Genomic DNA, 13494 nt, shown 5'->3' with positions numbered 1-13494 from the left:
CCTGCTGAAACAGGTGTCATGGTGTAATTTACCACTTTAAAATCATTTGGTGGTTTTCTTGTACTAAAAGCTAAAGTGCAAACATGTAGCAGGAGGTCTTACAGGAGCACCCTACCCTTCACTGCCGGGTCTTAATCTGGTCTGTGTCTACCCTCCTCTGCTAGGCCCCTGTGTCTACCAACCAACCCATATGTTTGTTCTATGGTTCTCCCCAAACATATCATAAATTTTCCTGCTGCCATGATTTCTACCTAGAATATCTTTTATCTCCTATGTGCCCAAAAACCTTCATAAATATATCTCTATATTAATAATTATGTCATATTATATTCTACTTTCACATGTTTCTTCCCTGATGGATTTAAAACAAACAAACAAACAAACAAAAAAACTCTGGGACTGTGTTTCATTTCATTACCTATGTATGTTTGGGACCTGTAATAGTTCCTCATACATAGATGTTCAAGAAATGTTTGCAGATTTAAATTCAGGTGGCTAACAATACCCTCTAATACAATTTTAAAAAAGGAAAACCCGAGAACAACTGTACAACAGGATATCCTACCACATATCAATTTACTTAGATTTAAATATCTTTCTTTTCAATACAGACCATGAAAAACTTATAAAAGGTTTGTGCATACTTCATGACCTGAGCATGAAAAGATGTACACTATAAGTTACTATAGAAAAGAGTAATCACTCTTATTCGATCACTGACGTTTAAACGATGAGCATATTGGAAAGGCCAATGGTCAGGAATGAGGTTTCCAAGTAAAGCAGCTCCTACCTGTTAGATCTGCATTGGGCCACCACCCCAAGTCACAGGCTTTGCAGGTAAACTCATCTTGCACATATTCATTCTCTTTGCAGGCCGTGCAAATCCAGCAGCAGCTGACTTCTCCTTTCCGTATGACCTGCAACACAGGGACATTTCATAGGTCTTAAAGTTGGTTTCTCCAGAAAGACTTCTATTTCAGATAAGGGCTAATTTTCATATTATGAATGAAAAAGTAAATAAGGTAACTTTGAGATAAACATCCTAGAGGCTGAGAAGCCTCAAGAATGTGAATGGGGGGGGGACCACCAGTTAGTGTAGTGGCTATGTCACTGGACTCCCATGTAGTCGAACGCGGTTCGAGTCCCAGAACCAGTGCTTAAACTCATGCCGGGTATACGTGTGCGTGTGTGCCCAAGATCCCAAGAAGAGAATGGAGGAGAAGGGATTGCAGTGTGGCCATCCCCGCTGGGGGTTTATTTCTCGCTTTCTGTCTCTCTGTCTTTTTGGCAAGTGCATGCGCCCTATAACAACCTCTCTTTCAAAAAAAAAAAGAATGTGAACTGGTGCCCAGTTAGTGGAGCAACAGTAACACAATACTCTGTAATGCTAGACCCTCAAGGAAAAGTCCTAGGTTCATATTCTGAGACCTTCCTCTATACACTAAGTATGTGCAAGTTTGTGTGTACCTCGACTCTGGGCTGGCTAAGGCTGTTGGGGTTGATCATCATTTTTGGACCATGTTGGGGATGCCTCTCTCTGTTTTCTCAAAAGAAATAGACTTTTGTTATTTTTTCTGTGCTAGCTCCATGGCCTAGTGGTTAAGGCAGCTGGATCCCACAAGGCCAACTGCACAGTTCAGGTCCCCAACCTGGTGGATTGAGAAACATGCCAAGTCTATGTTCATGCATGCAAAAAATTCTGAAGGGAAGGAGAAACGGAAGAGAGAAGATTGTGGCATGACCATTCTCCATGGTGAGAAGGTGGGAGTTTTCTCCCCTCCCTGTTTCTGTCTCTCTCTCTCTCTGACAAGTTCATGATATTTTTAGAAAAAAAAAAGATTTTTAAAATGTGCATTAAAATATACTTAATTATCCTAGAGTTCAAATGTGAATGTCAATTGATTACATGTTGGGTGTGGAGGCTTTTCAGTAATTGCTTTTAAAGACTCAATTGAGGAGGGACCAGCAGTTAGGGTAATGGCTATGTCGCTGAACTCTTATGTAGCCGGCTGTGGTTTGAGTCCTGGACCCGGTGGCTTAAACTCACGCCGGGCATGTGTGCCTGCATGCCCAAGATCCCGAGAGGAGAATGGAGGAGAAGAGAAGGAATTGCAGCATGGCCATCACCCCTGGGGGGTGATTTTTCACTTTCTTTCTTTTTTTTTTTTTTTGGAGAGGTTTTTCGCCAGACAGACAGAGAGAGACAGAGAGACAGAAAGCGAGAAATCATCCCCCAGGGAGGATGGCCACGCCACAATCCCTTCTCCTCCTTTTTCCTCTTGGGATCTTGGGCACACATGCACACACGCCCGGCGTGAGTTTTAAGCCACCAGGTCCGAGACACAAACTGCGGTTGACTACATGGGAGTCCAGCGACATAGCCATTATGCTAACTACTGGTCCCAATTTCTTACTTTCTACCTCTCTGTCTCTCTCTGTCTTTCTGGCAAGTGCACACGCCCTATAGCAAAAACCTCTCAAAGGAAAAAAAAAAAAAGATTAAAGACTCAATTGAGTACATCATTAATTTTTTTCAAGAGATTTTTGCAATAGGGCATAGAATCTCACAGGAGAGACAGAGAGACAGAAAGCAAGAAATCAATTTCCCCCCATGGGGGATGGCCCCAGCACAATCCCTTCTCCTCCATTTTCTTCTTGAGATTTTGGACACACATGTACACATGCCTGGTATGAATTTTAAGCCTCCAGGTCTAGAACTCAAACCATGGTTGGACATATGTGAGTCCAGGAAAGTAACCATTATGCCATATGCTGGTGTGAGTACATTATTTTTGCAGAGTTAAAAAAGAAAAGTTTGGGGAACCAGCAGTTAGCGTAATGGCTATGTTGCTGGACTCCCACGTAGTCGACCGCGGTTCGTGTCCCGGACCCGGTGGCTTAAAACTCACGCTGGGCGCGTGTGCGTGCGTGCCCAAGATCCCGAGAGGAGAATGGAGGAGAAGGGATTGCGGCGTGGCCATACCCCCTGGGGGGTGATTTCTCGCTTTCTGTCTCTATGTCTCTCTCTGTCTGTCTGGCGAGCACACGCGCCCTACAGTGAAAATCTCTCCAAAAAAAAAAGAAAAAAGAAAAAAAGAAAAGTTTGGTTTTATCATTGTTTACATTAATGATTATTAATTACTCTCAAAAAAGTAAAAATTACACATTTTTCTTCTCTGAAAAAGTGAGTAATGTTTGAGACCAGCAGTTAGCGTAATGGCTATGTCGTTGGACTCCTATGTAGTTGACTGCAGTTCGAGTCCCGGACCCGGTGGCTAAAAATCTCACGCTGGTCTCGTGTGTGTGTTTTTCTAAGATCCCCAGAGGAGAATGGAGGAGAAGGGATTGTGGCGTGGCCATCCTCCCTGGGGGGTGATTTCTCACTTTCTGTCTCTCTGTCTCTCTCAGTCTGTCTGGCGAGCGCACATGCCCTATAGCAAAAACCTCTAAAAAAGAATAATAATAATAAATAAAAGTGAGTAATGTTTAAGGATAAAAGTTCCTATGTAATAAAATTTCATTGATTCACAAGAACTGAAAAATTATAAAATTGTATTGCAATTATTAAAGACTGAATTACAGATAACTTCACTCAAGAGTAACTTTCTATGAAAAAAAGCACAAAGTTTAAGAAAGCATCACCAAGAATTGACCCTTTCTGATTTGCTCTAGTGAATGCAAAAGGGTACATCAATTGTGATGTGAAAAAAAAAAGTTCTTAGTCCAAAATCAGTAAAGAATTGTTTATTATCAATGCAGTTTAAACTTCCCCCCCATTTGCAGTTTGTCTGGCAAACACTTTCACACTAACACAGAACAAAAATAAACATCAGACACATTGCAGTTAAAGTGAGTTTCTTGTGGTAGCGCCTTGTAGGTCTTGCTTCATCTCTAGTCTGATGACTTCTGCCTTTCATTATTCAACACATTTACATTTATTATAATAATTAATCAGTAATTTCTGATTTTTTTGGTCCTATTATTTTTTGCTCTCTTTTCTATTTTTCTGACTTAGAATTCCATTTTTCCCCCAGTAGTGGCTTACTGGCTAAATCTCTTTGTTTCAGTGGTTGCTCTGAGGTTGCTAATGTACACTGTCAACTTATCACATTTCACATTCATATATTATTGTAGTATTTCATGTATAGAAATCCTACAGCAATAAATCTCCAGTTTCCCCTCCCATACATTGAGTTATTGATTTTGTTTGTTTGTTTTAGATTTCTGCCTTAGGGCAGCATGTTCTCTCTGGAGAGACACTAAGAGAGAGGGACAGTGAGAAATCTCCCCCAGTAGAAGGGAGGAGGAAGGATGACTGCAGCATGATCTTTTCCCTCCATTTTCATCTTGGGATTTTGGGCATGAACACACACATGCCCAGGGTGTTTTCGAAGCCACCAGATATGTGACCACGGAGTCAGCCATGTGGGATCCAGCACAGTAAGCCCCATGCCACATACTGGCTCAAGTTATTGTTTTTGTTTGTTTCTTTCTTTTTGTTGTTTTGGTTTTTGTTTCTTGGTTTTTTTTTTTCTTTTTTAGATATTTTTGCTATAGGTGTATGTATTCACCTGAGAGATAGAGACAAAGAGAAAGAAAGACAGAAGGCCCCCCCTTGGTGGAGATGGCCACACCAAAATCTGTTCTCCTTCATTCTCTTCTCAGGATTTTGGGCACACATGCACAACACCTAGAGTGAGTTTCAAGCTTCTGGGCCCAGGTCTCAAACTACAGTCGACCATGTGGGAGTCCTACACCTTAACCACTATGACACCTGTCAGTCCCCTAAGTTATTGTTTTAATCCACTTTATTTACATGTAAACTTGTTAGCCTTCCCACACAACATATTATTATTTTTGCTTTAAACAATTATCTTTGAAATAAAATTTTAAGGTAAGAAAATTTCTTATAGTTTATACTTATTCCTACACTTACCATTCCTCATTCTTTTAGCTCTTTATATAGATCCAAATTTCTGTCTGATATAATTTGTTCTCCATAAAGAATTTTCTTTAACATTTACAACAGTGCTAACCTGAGAAAAGTTCTGTTTCTAAATTGTTTTAAATTTTTTTAAATTTTGCCTTAGTTTCAAAAATAAGTTAAAGTTTGTTTGTTTGTTTTTCACTTAGCACTTTGCATTATCCTATTATCATAAATTGAATTCTTGGTTGAATATACTTTTGTCTTTCAGCACTTTAAAGATATTACTTTTTTCCAGTCTCCTTTCATAGTTTCTGATGAAAAGTCTCCTGTAATTGTTATGTTGTTTTTTTGTATGTAAAAGACCTTTTTATTCCAAGTAATATTAATGCTTTCTTTTTATCACTGTTTTTCAGCAATTTATTTATAATATCTTCTGTGTGTTTGTCTTGCTTGGGATTTGTTGGGCTTCAAGGATTTAGTTTTAAATTTTCATTGCCATGGGGCAATTGAAAGTTTTATGCTCATTATTTCTTCAAAAAAATTGTTTTTGACCCACTCCTCTGCTCTGTCCTTTTGGAACTTTAATTATACTAATAATATATACATTTATTGACTTGGAAAATTTTTAAGTTTTCTGATCTTTACTTCTATAATATCTAATATGTTATTAATCTAATCTATCACATATTCCTTCTTAAATATTTCATTTTTCATATCTGTATCTTCCATTTTGCAAGTATTTTATATCTCCACTTTTTATTATATTTATGTTTTGTTTTGAATACATCAGAAAGTATTTATAGTAGGTGCCTTAATGTCTTTTTCTAGTAATTTCATCATCAATGTAATTTTGGAACTGTTTGTATTGCTTGATTTCCCTCTCAATACTGTGTCACATTTTCCCACTTAGTCACAAGTACAAGAATTTTGGGCCAGATGTTGGGCATGGTGTGCATTAATGTGTAGTACTAGAATTTTTTTCCTTTTTGTCTTCCTTTAAGGAGGGTTAGATTTTGTTCCAATAGGGTGTTAAGTTACTTGCAGCTCTGTTCCTTTTGAGTATGTTTTTATCTTTTTGGTCAAATTTAGAATAGCCCCTGCTGTAGGAATAGTTAAGCTCCATTACCAAGGTGTGAGCCTTTGAGTGTCCTTACTTAATACCTTTTGAATGCTACAAATATCTCTAATCTGACTGGTGGGCCTGGGACAATTTCTGATTCAGTATAAGCTCTGGGGGTCCATATGCCTAGTGGTTGCTCTTTACGTGGACATTTAGAATTCCATTCTGTAGCCCCAATCAATAATTCAATCAGATACTCGAAGGAATTCCTATGATAATTTTCAGAGCTCTCTTTTTGTGTGTAGTTCTGTCTTCTCTTTACTGTGCACTGCAAGTTTTAGTGGCCTTGGCCTTCCCAAACTCTGATTCTGTCTTCTTAAATTAGTAAGATGGCCAAGCTGTGTTTATGTTTTCTCTCACTCATCAATCAGGAAATTGCCTCCAGGCAGAAAGCCTGAGTGATTTTTAGGATTCACCTTGTTTGATCTCTTCACTTCTCAGAGATCAAGGTCATGAACTGTTTTCTAATGTCTGAACAGTCATTTCCTATATTTTATCCAGATTTCTCATTGTTTATAGCAGAAGGCTATGTCTGGACCTTGTTACTCTCTCACATCTGAGAGCAAAAGTCCCTTCCTAACACATTACAAATTACTACATGTTCCCCATAGTCAGAAATTAAACTGTTGCTATATGTTGAAATAATAGTAACTCTAGCAAACTTAATGAAAAAAAAATTATCTTCCTGTAGATTAGATTGATACATACCACTAATGTAAAATAACATAAAAATGATCAAATAACAGAATATTTTCAGTAAATATAAATAGTTTTCTTTTTCTTCTTTTACTTTCAAATAACTTGAAAGTGGGATCAAATTAAGTCTTTATGAAAAAAATTATAGCTATCGTCAGAACAGACATGAAAAATTTCTATCCCAAATAATAATCTTTCTAAATTATCTGAGAAAAATCAAATTAATAAATGAATACCACCTTTCATTTTAATTAGGATAAGCAATGCAGTAAGAGTCATCCCAAAATATTGTATGTCACTTCAACCAGCTTTATCACTTTCTCTCTCTGTAAAATGAATACTATTAATTAGACAAATTCAAATGATAATAATGCTAAACAGATTTACTTATGCATGATGACTGATGAAATTAGATTCTGGGAAGAACTGGTATATGAAAAGTATTCAACATTAGCTTTTGAATGACTGAATAAATGAATGAATAAGTAATTAGATTATACCTTTATACAGAATGAAAAATGGGGCTGCTTAAACGTACTTGCTTTTTATCACTCCTCCATCAAGTGTGCACTTTTGCTAATACAATGTCTATAATATGAGATTTGTCTTTTCTAGCTTCATGGACACCCTGCTAAATTCTTTACTATTTTACACTTAAACTGTGGCCCCTGCCTCTAGTCATACAACACGCCTCTAGCATCTTCTCGCTCCAGAGTAACATACACACAGCTGCCAAGAACTGGCTGAAAAAGACTGTTCATCTGAACTGTCTTTCTCAAGACAAGGAGCCACGCTATAGAGTTTCTAGAACATACTCACAAAGGTACAAGCACACAAAGAACACATACTAACTGATAGTTCTTTAGCACTATACAATCAACAAATGAATAAAATATGTTTGTCACAAACATTTTTTATGACAGTCTGAGTCATGATGCAAGTTCTGATCTTTCACTGAAACTTTTCTTGGAGGAAGAAGGTGTTTTAAGGCTCAGGAGTCTTTCTACATCATGTGTACACTGTGCTATGTTTATTTGTTAGCAAGACTAGGTGACGTGCTGCTATACAAAATACTATGATTCACTTGACACACACGGTATGGGGCTCAAAGCATTTATCATAGAAAAGCAAGTGTTCACATTCTAAGTTTCTGAAGTAACTTGACATGAATTATTTTTTTTCTTTATTGCTGACATACTGCATGTTTGCTCATGTGATAGAGAAATGAGGACCTTCCACAGGATCTGATCATGCTTTGACCTTCTTCCTCTGCTCTAGCCAGTTAGATCATGGGCACCTCATGTGTGTGCCTGGTGTGTTTCAGGCTCATTGTGTAAAGAATCTGAACTGTGGTTACTATGTAGAGTCCATCTTCTCTTGAGCCATGCATTGCTGTTAAACTTTGGGGCTGGCCTGGAATTTCAATTTTTAATTAAGGTTTTATTTAAACAATAGATGAAAGAAAACAAATAGCATCAGGAACAGAATGGAGTGAGAGCTATGAATTTAAAATAAGACTTTTTTTTTTTCAAAAAAGAAATGTCTGGAAGACTGAAAAGAATAATGAAATTGGGTCTACTCTAATCAGAACTGCTGAAAAATCAGGTGCTGGGGAGAAGAGCAAGCTCCGCCCTCCAGTGTCCCTGAATGTCCCTGCAGCGCTTCACATCCACTCTGACAGCTTGGGCAACAATGGACTCTCCCTGCTGATACGCGGGGTCTGCAACAAATTCATGGGAAATGCAGATTATAGAAAAACTATGTATAAGTTTCACATTTTTTGCCTTAAAATAAAGTTGTACTTTAACATTTTTCCACAAACTTTTTGAGGTTCTTTTATGTTCTTCCCCAGCTACACTATAAATGTCTCAAAAGGAACCATGTTTAAGTTTCTTCAACATTCAGAGTTCTAGTACATTCTTTGCACATAATATTATTTTACTCATATTAACTACTTAATAATGTATATGTAAGACAAGAAGAAATTAACATAGAATATGAGATTAAGTAGAAGAAATAAAAATGAGTTGAAAGGGGATGAAAAATAAGAGGAAACTGAAGAGAACTTATCAGACATAGATTAAAAATCAATGTAGAAAAATTCCTACATGGTATTTTATTACAGGTACTTTATAATGCAAATGTTAATAAGATGAAATGATATGAAACATAAAGATGTAATAAAAAAGAATATGAGAGCCCCATAGCCTAGTGGTTAAAGGAGTTGGATTCCATATGACTGGTCAGCTCGAGTCCTGGCCCCGGTGCCTTGAAAAACACGCTAGGTGCATGTGTATGCATCACCAAAATTCTGAGAAGATGGTGAAATAGAGGAGTAGGAATTGCTGATCATGCCCCTTCAGGAGGATCTTTTTTCAGGAGGTTCCCTCTCTTTTTATGTCTCTCCCTGGTAAGCAGATATGACCTCTAGCAATTAAAAAAAAAAAAAAAAAGAAAAAAAAGAAGAACAGGGGCCATCAGGGGAGTGGTGTTCAAGGTGCTGGACTCCCACATGACTGATTGTGGTTTGAGTCCAGGACTTGGTGGCTTGAAAATCACACCAGGCTCATGTGCGCAGGTGTCGAAAATCCCAGGAGAACAAAGGTTTGTGGCGTGGCCATCCCTCCCGAGGAATGATTTCTTATTTTCCCTCTATCTGTCTCTCTCCAGCAAGCACACATGCCCTATGGCAAAAACCTTTGAAAAAAAAAAAAAGAAGACTAAGAATAAAGAATATAAATTATCACAAAAACAACAGACATCTATTGACCAGCAATGTTCTAGGCACTCTGAATAGAATTACCCTAACATTTACAAGTACTCAATGGAGTGGAGTAAATAAGAAAATGGGTGCAAAAAGGATCACTACTTTGTATAAGCCTCAGGCAGATAGTTTCTAGTTATTTCCAAGAGCTTGACACTTCCCAGTGTAACCATGGCCTCCAGAGAACCAAGATTATATCTCAAAGCTTGGTATACATACATATTCAATGAATCAACCTTTTTCTAGTGGCCCCCTATGCCAGGTATGGGCATAAATAAATGAAAAGGCCTGATCTTTGACGTTAAAGAGCTCGAAATCTAACATAATGTATTAAGTACACAGCTTGAGGGTGACACATATGCCTACATAGAGCACATTCATTTCATTACTCACTCTCTCACATTGTGCATGTGAGTGACTACAGTGTGTCAGGTACTATGTCAAGGGTAGAAAGAATCAGTTAACAAAACAGACTATATTCCTACCCTTGAGAAGCTGTCACTCTAGAAAAAAGGCTTTGGAGAAAACTGAAGCAAGAAAAAGTAATAGGTTATGGGGCAAAGACCAAAGCACGACGAGAGAAAATGCCTAGGGATCAAATGTAAAAAAGCATTCCTTCTTGGAGACATCAAGCCCTCATCTGAACTTTCATGACCTGGACAGTGACTGCCTTCTTAAAGTCTGAGCCCTAGGTACCTGACCTGCCTTATCCTGGTTCCAGCCCTTACAGAGTGACACCTAGAATAGAAGTTTGCAATTTTGCATATGACAGTCAGGTAAAGTCTAAGATGTCACCATCTGAGTAAAGACTTGAGAGAGCACAAGAGAGTAGCTCTGAATGCACATGGTGGAAGAGTGTTCTAGGCAGAGGGGCCAGCTAGAGCAAAGGCTTGTTAGGAGGAGTACTCCTGTACATTCACACTTCTGCCTTTCTTCTTTACTTTTCTGTATGCACATTGTACTTCAGTAGCTGTTTACATTTGTAATCTATTCACTTGTAAGTGCATATATCCTGTTTGCCATTGCCACCCCAAGATGTGTCAGTCCTGCTATGTCCTCTGCTCTGCCCAATATCCTGCAATTCACAGTTCTCCTGAGACCTGCCCCTGAAAGTGTTGAACTGACTGAGCCCAAACCTTAGGCAGTCACCAAAGGTGAGTAACCAGACCAGGACAGATACTGGTCAGAGTGTGAGAGGCAAAAGGAAAAGGCATTACTCTGAGTAGATAGGGATACATTCATGATCCACGTGATGCTTCAGTATCATTTCTCATTATGATCAGTGTTTGCAACGTTTCCTCCTCTTTTGGAGAGACCACAGTAATTTCATCTTTTTCATACACACAGTAAAACACAAAAGACCATATTTTGGCTTCAATCCTTTTTTCAAAATTTTAGTCAGTGTGTTTTCAACATTGGGGCAGATCACATCATGGTTATATAATCATAGTCTTCTCAGATACAAGATTTTTTTGATAGGTCTGTGGACAATTTATATTCAGATGCTGTCATCCTGCAGTGGAATTGAGAAAATATTATATAACAGAAAAAAAAAAAGAAAACTTGTTTCACTGGTTGCCAGGAGGGTTTCTTTACCCATAAACAATTTAAATGGCTAGCTTGTTTTGATTTGCAAAAAAGAAGAAAGCAGATAGGATAGTTACGGTTGATAATGCTATTGCTAACTTTCTTATCTGCTTTTATGATTATGTGAGAATTGTCCTTTTTCTTAGGAGATGTAATCTGAGGTATTAAGATGTGAACTTTCATATTTCTACCTTACCTCCAAATGGTTCAGAGGGAAGAGAGGGAAAAAGAGAGAAAGAAGAAGAAACACAGTAAAAGATTTATAGCTGTTGAATGTAATTGATATATAGGTTATTATTATACAATTGTTCTACTTTTTATGTTTGAAAATAAACAAGGAGAAAAATCTTTATTAACTAGGTCAAAATTAAGAGAAAATAAGGACACGGTTGAGAAAGAATAAAGATACCTTTCACATTTGTGGGAAGTATTCAAAGATAATCCACAGTAGGCTTGATTAAATATGTATAATATATATAAAAAGCTATGCAAGAGGGGCTGGTTAAAATGGGTGGTGGGCAGGGCTGTGATGTGCCAGTGCAAACCAGGAGGTAATCAGAAAGTGATAATTGTTTGTATACCAGGAAAATTTGCTTGAGGTAGATTTCAGCCTGGAACAATACTCCCTGCATTAAACTCAAGACATGGTTCCTTCTCATATTTTCACAGAAGGAAACAATTGTTCCAAACAATTTTGAAGCACATATACTAAAGGAATATGAAACTATTTCCAAATTATTTGGCCTAGCAGATAAAAAGAAAAATAGCCAAAGTATAAGGAAATACAACTACAATGAGATATATGTTGAACTCTGAATCTGGAACAACTACAGATGGAGAAATTGAGTATAAAATGATCTGTCCAGCATGATCTATAATCTGATCAAGAAGAAAATCAGGAGATGAGCTATGAAGTTTAAATGTGAGAGTGGGAGAGAAGGGGATACATCCTACATTCCCTTCCCAGTCACGTCTTCCCTGCCCTTTTAGTGCCTGCCATTTCCTCAACCCTCCAGTCTCAGGCATTGAGATCAAAGAGACAACATCTCATCAGGTGGTAGATCTTACCAGGAAATGGTGTTATAGCCTATCTTTGGCTATTTTGCATGATGTTACATATTTATATAATTTATTTTAATGAAGTCAAAGTGGGACCTGCAGATGATGTAATGATTATGTCACTGGACTTCCATGTAGTCAACCACAGTTCAAGTCTTGGGCCCAGAGGCTTAAAACTCATGCTAGACACGTGTGTGCATGCTCAAAATTTTAAGAGGAGAATGAAGAAGGACTGAAGCTTGGTCATCCCCTGCCCGGAGGGGGGGGTGTGATTTCTCACTTTCTGTCTCTCTGTCTCTCTGGCAAGCACACGTGCCCCATAGCAAAAATCTCTCTCAAAAAAAAATTAAATTAAATTAAAAAAAAAAAAAAAAAAAAAAAAAAACAGAAACAAACAAACAAGAAAACTCTCTTATAAAAAAGACAAACGAAGTCAAAGTAAAGGAACTAATGAAAGAATTGTTTAAAAGCCCATATTACATGATCTTAGGTGGCTAAAAATTTGAAATGTTCTGAACTGAGTCCCTAATCCCAAATCTACAGTCTTGAAGATACATGATGTCAAACCACTTTGCCACTTTTTAAATTCAAAGGTCGATGTTATAAGGTGACAATGTTAATATAAAAATTAATGTTAGCAATTAATTTTTAAAGAAGGATATTATTTAAAATTATAAGTTGTCTTCATTGACAACTTCCCTCAAGTAGCTATACCTGCCAACAAGAAAATCCAAAGACAAACTCTTCTAGCAACATTACCTAATAACATTCATGGCACAAGTTGAGGTACTTAAAGGTCCAGTTACAGACAAATATAAATGGTTTCCTGAGACTCTTTTAGCTTCTTCCCATCTTTGAGGATACCTAAGACTGTGATAGAAATGAACATGTTCACTTTACTGTGTTACTAAATGAATCTGTTCTTTGGCCTCTTGGCTTACATGTGAAAAAATCAGAATGACACAAGAGGTTAAAGCTGAACAATGTACTCTCTAGTAGTTTAAACTAAGCAATCTTCTGCAGGCCACACTTCTAATGCCTTTTCAAACTAGATGTTCTTTTATATAATAGAAAAAGATAAGAGGTGCTGGCTCCATGGTCTGGTGGTTAAGGTAGCCAGATCCCACATGGTCGATGGTCAACCATGCAGTTTGAGTCCCAGGCCCAGCAGCTTGAGAAACATGTTGAGAACATATGTGTGCATGCCTAAAGTCTTGAAGAGAGGGAGAGATGGAGAATGGATTTCAGCATGACCATTTTTTCCTGAGGGGGAGAGGGGAGGGTTCTTTCTCCTTTCCCTCTCTCTCTATCCTCCAGCCAAATTTTTTTTTTAAATTTAAA

At 37.7% G+C, this 13494-nt stretch overlaps 1 protein-coding gene across 2 annotated transcripts in view; it reads right to left on the bottom strand.

Annotated features, from left to right (window-relative positions):
* The window catches only part of GRM1 (glutamate metabotropic receptor 1), a 561669-nt gene that overhangs the window by 55527 nt on the left and 492648 nt on the right, over positions 1-13494 (bottom strand). For both annotated transcript variants that reach the window (XM_006139863.2, XM_006139861.2), the window contains exon 8: positions 791-917. In XM_006139863.2, the coding sequence (XP_006139925.1) occupies positions 791-917 (127 nt within the window). The remainder of the gene's footprint in view (positions 1-790; positions 918-13494) is intronic.

The sequence above is a fragment of the Tupaia chinensis genome, unplaced genomic scaffold (genome assembly GCF_000334495.1).
Source record: "Tupaia chinensis unplaced genomic scaffold, TupChi_1.0 Scaffold000008_1, whole genome shotgun sequence".
Lineage (NCBI taxonomy): Eukaryota > Metazoa > Chordata > Mammalia > Scandentia > Tupaiidae > Tupaia > Tupaia belangeri.
The sequence above is the reverse complement of the archived record's forward strand: the minus strand, read 5'-3'. Positions and strand labels throughout refer to the sequence as shown.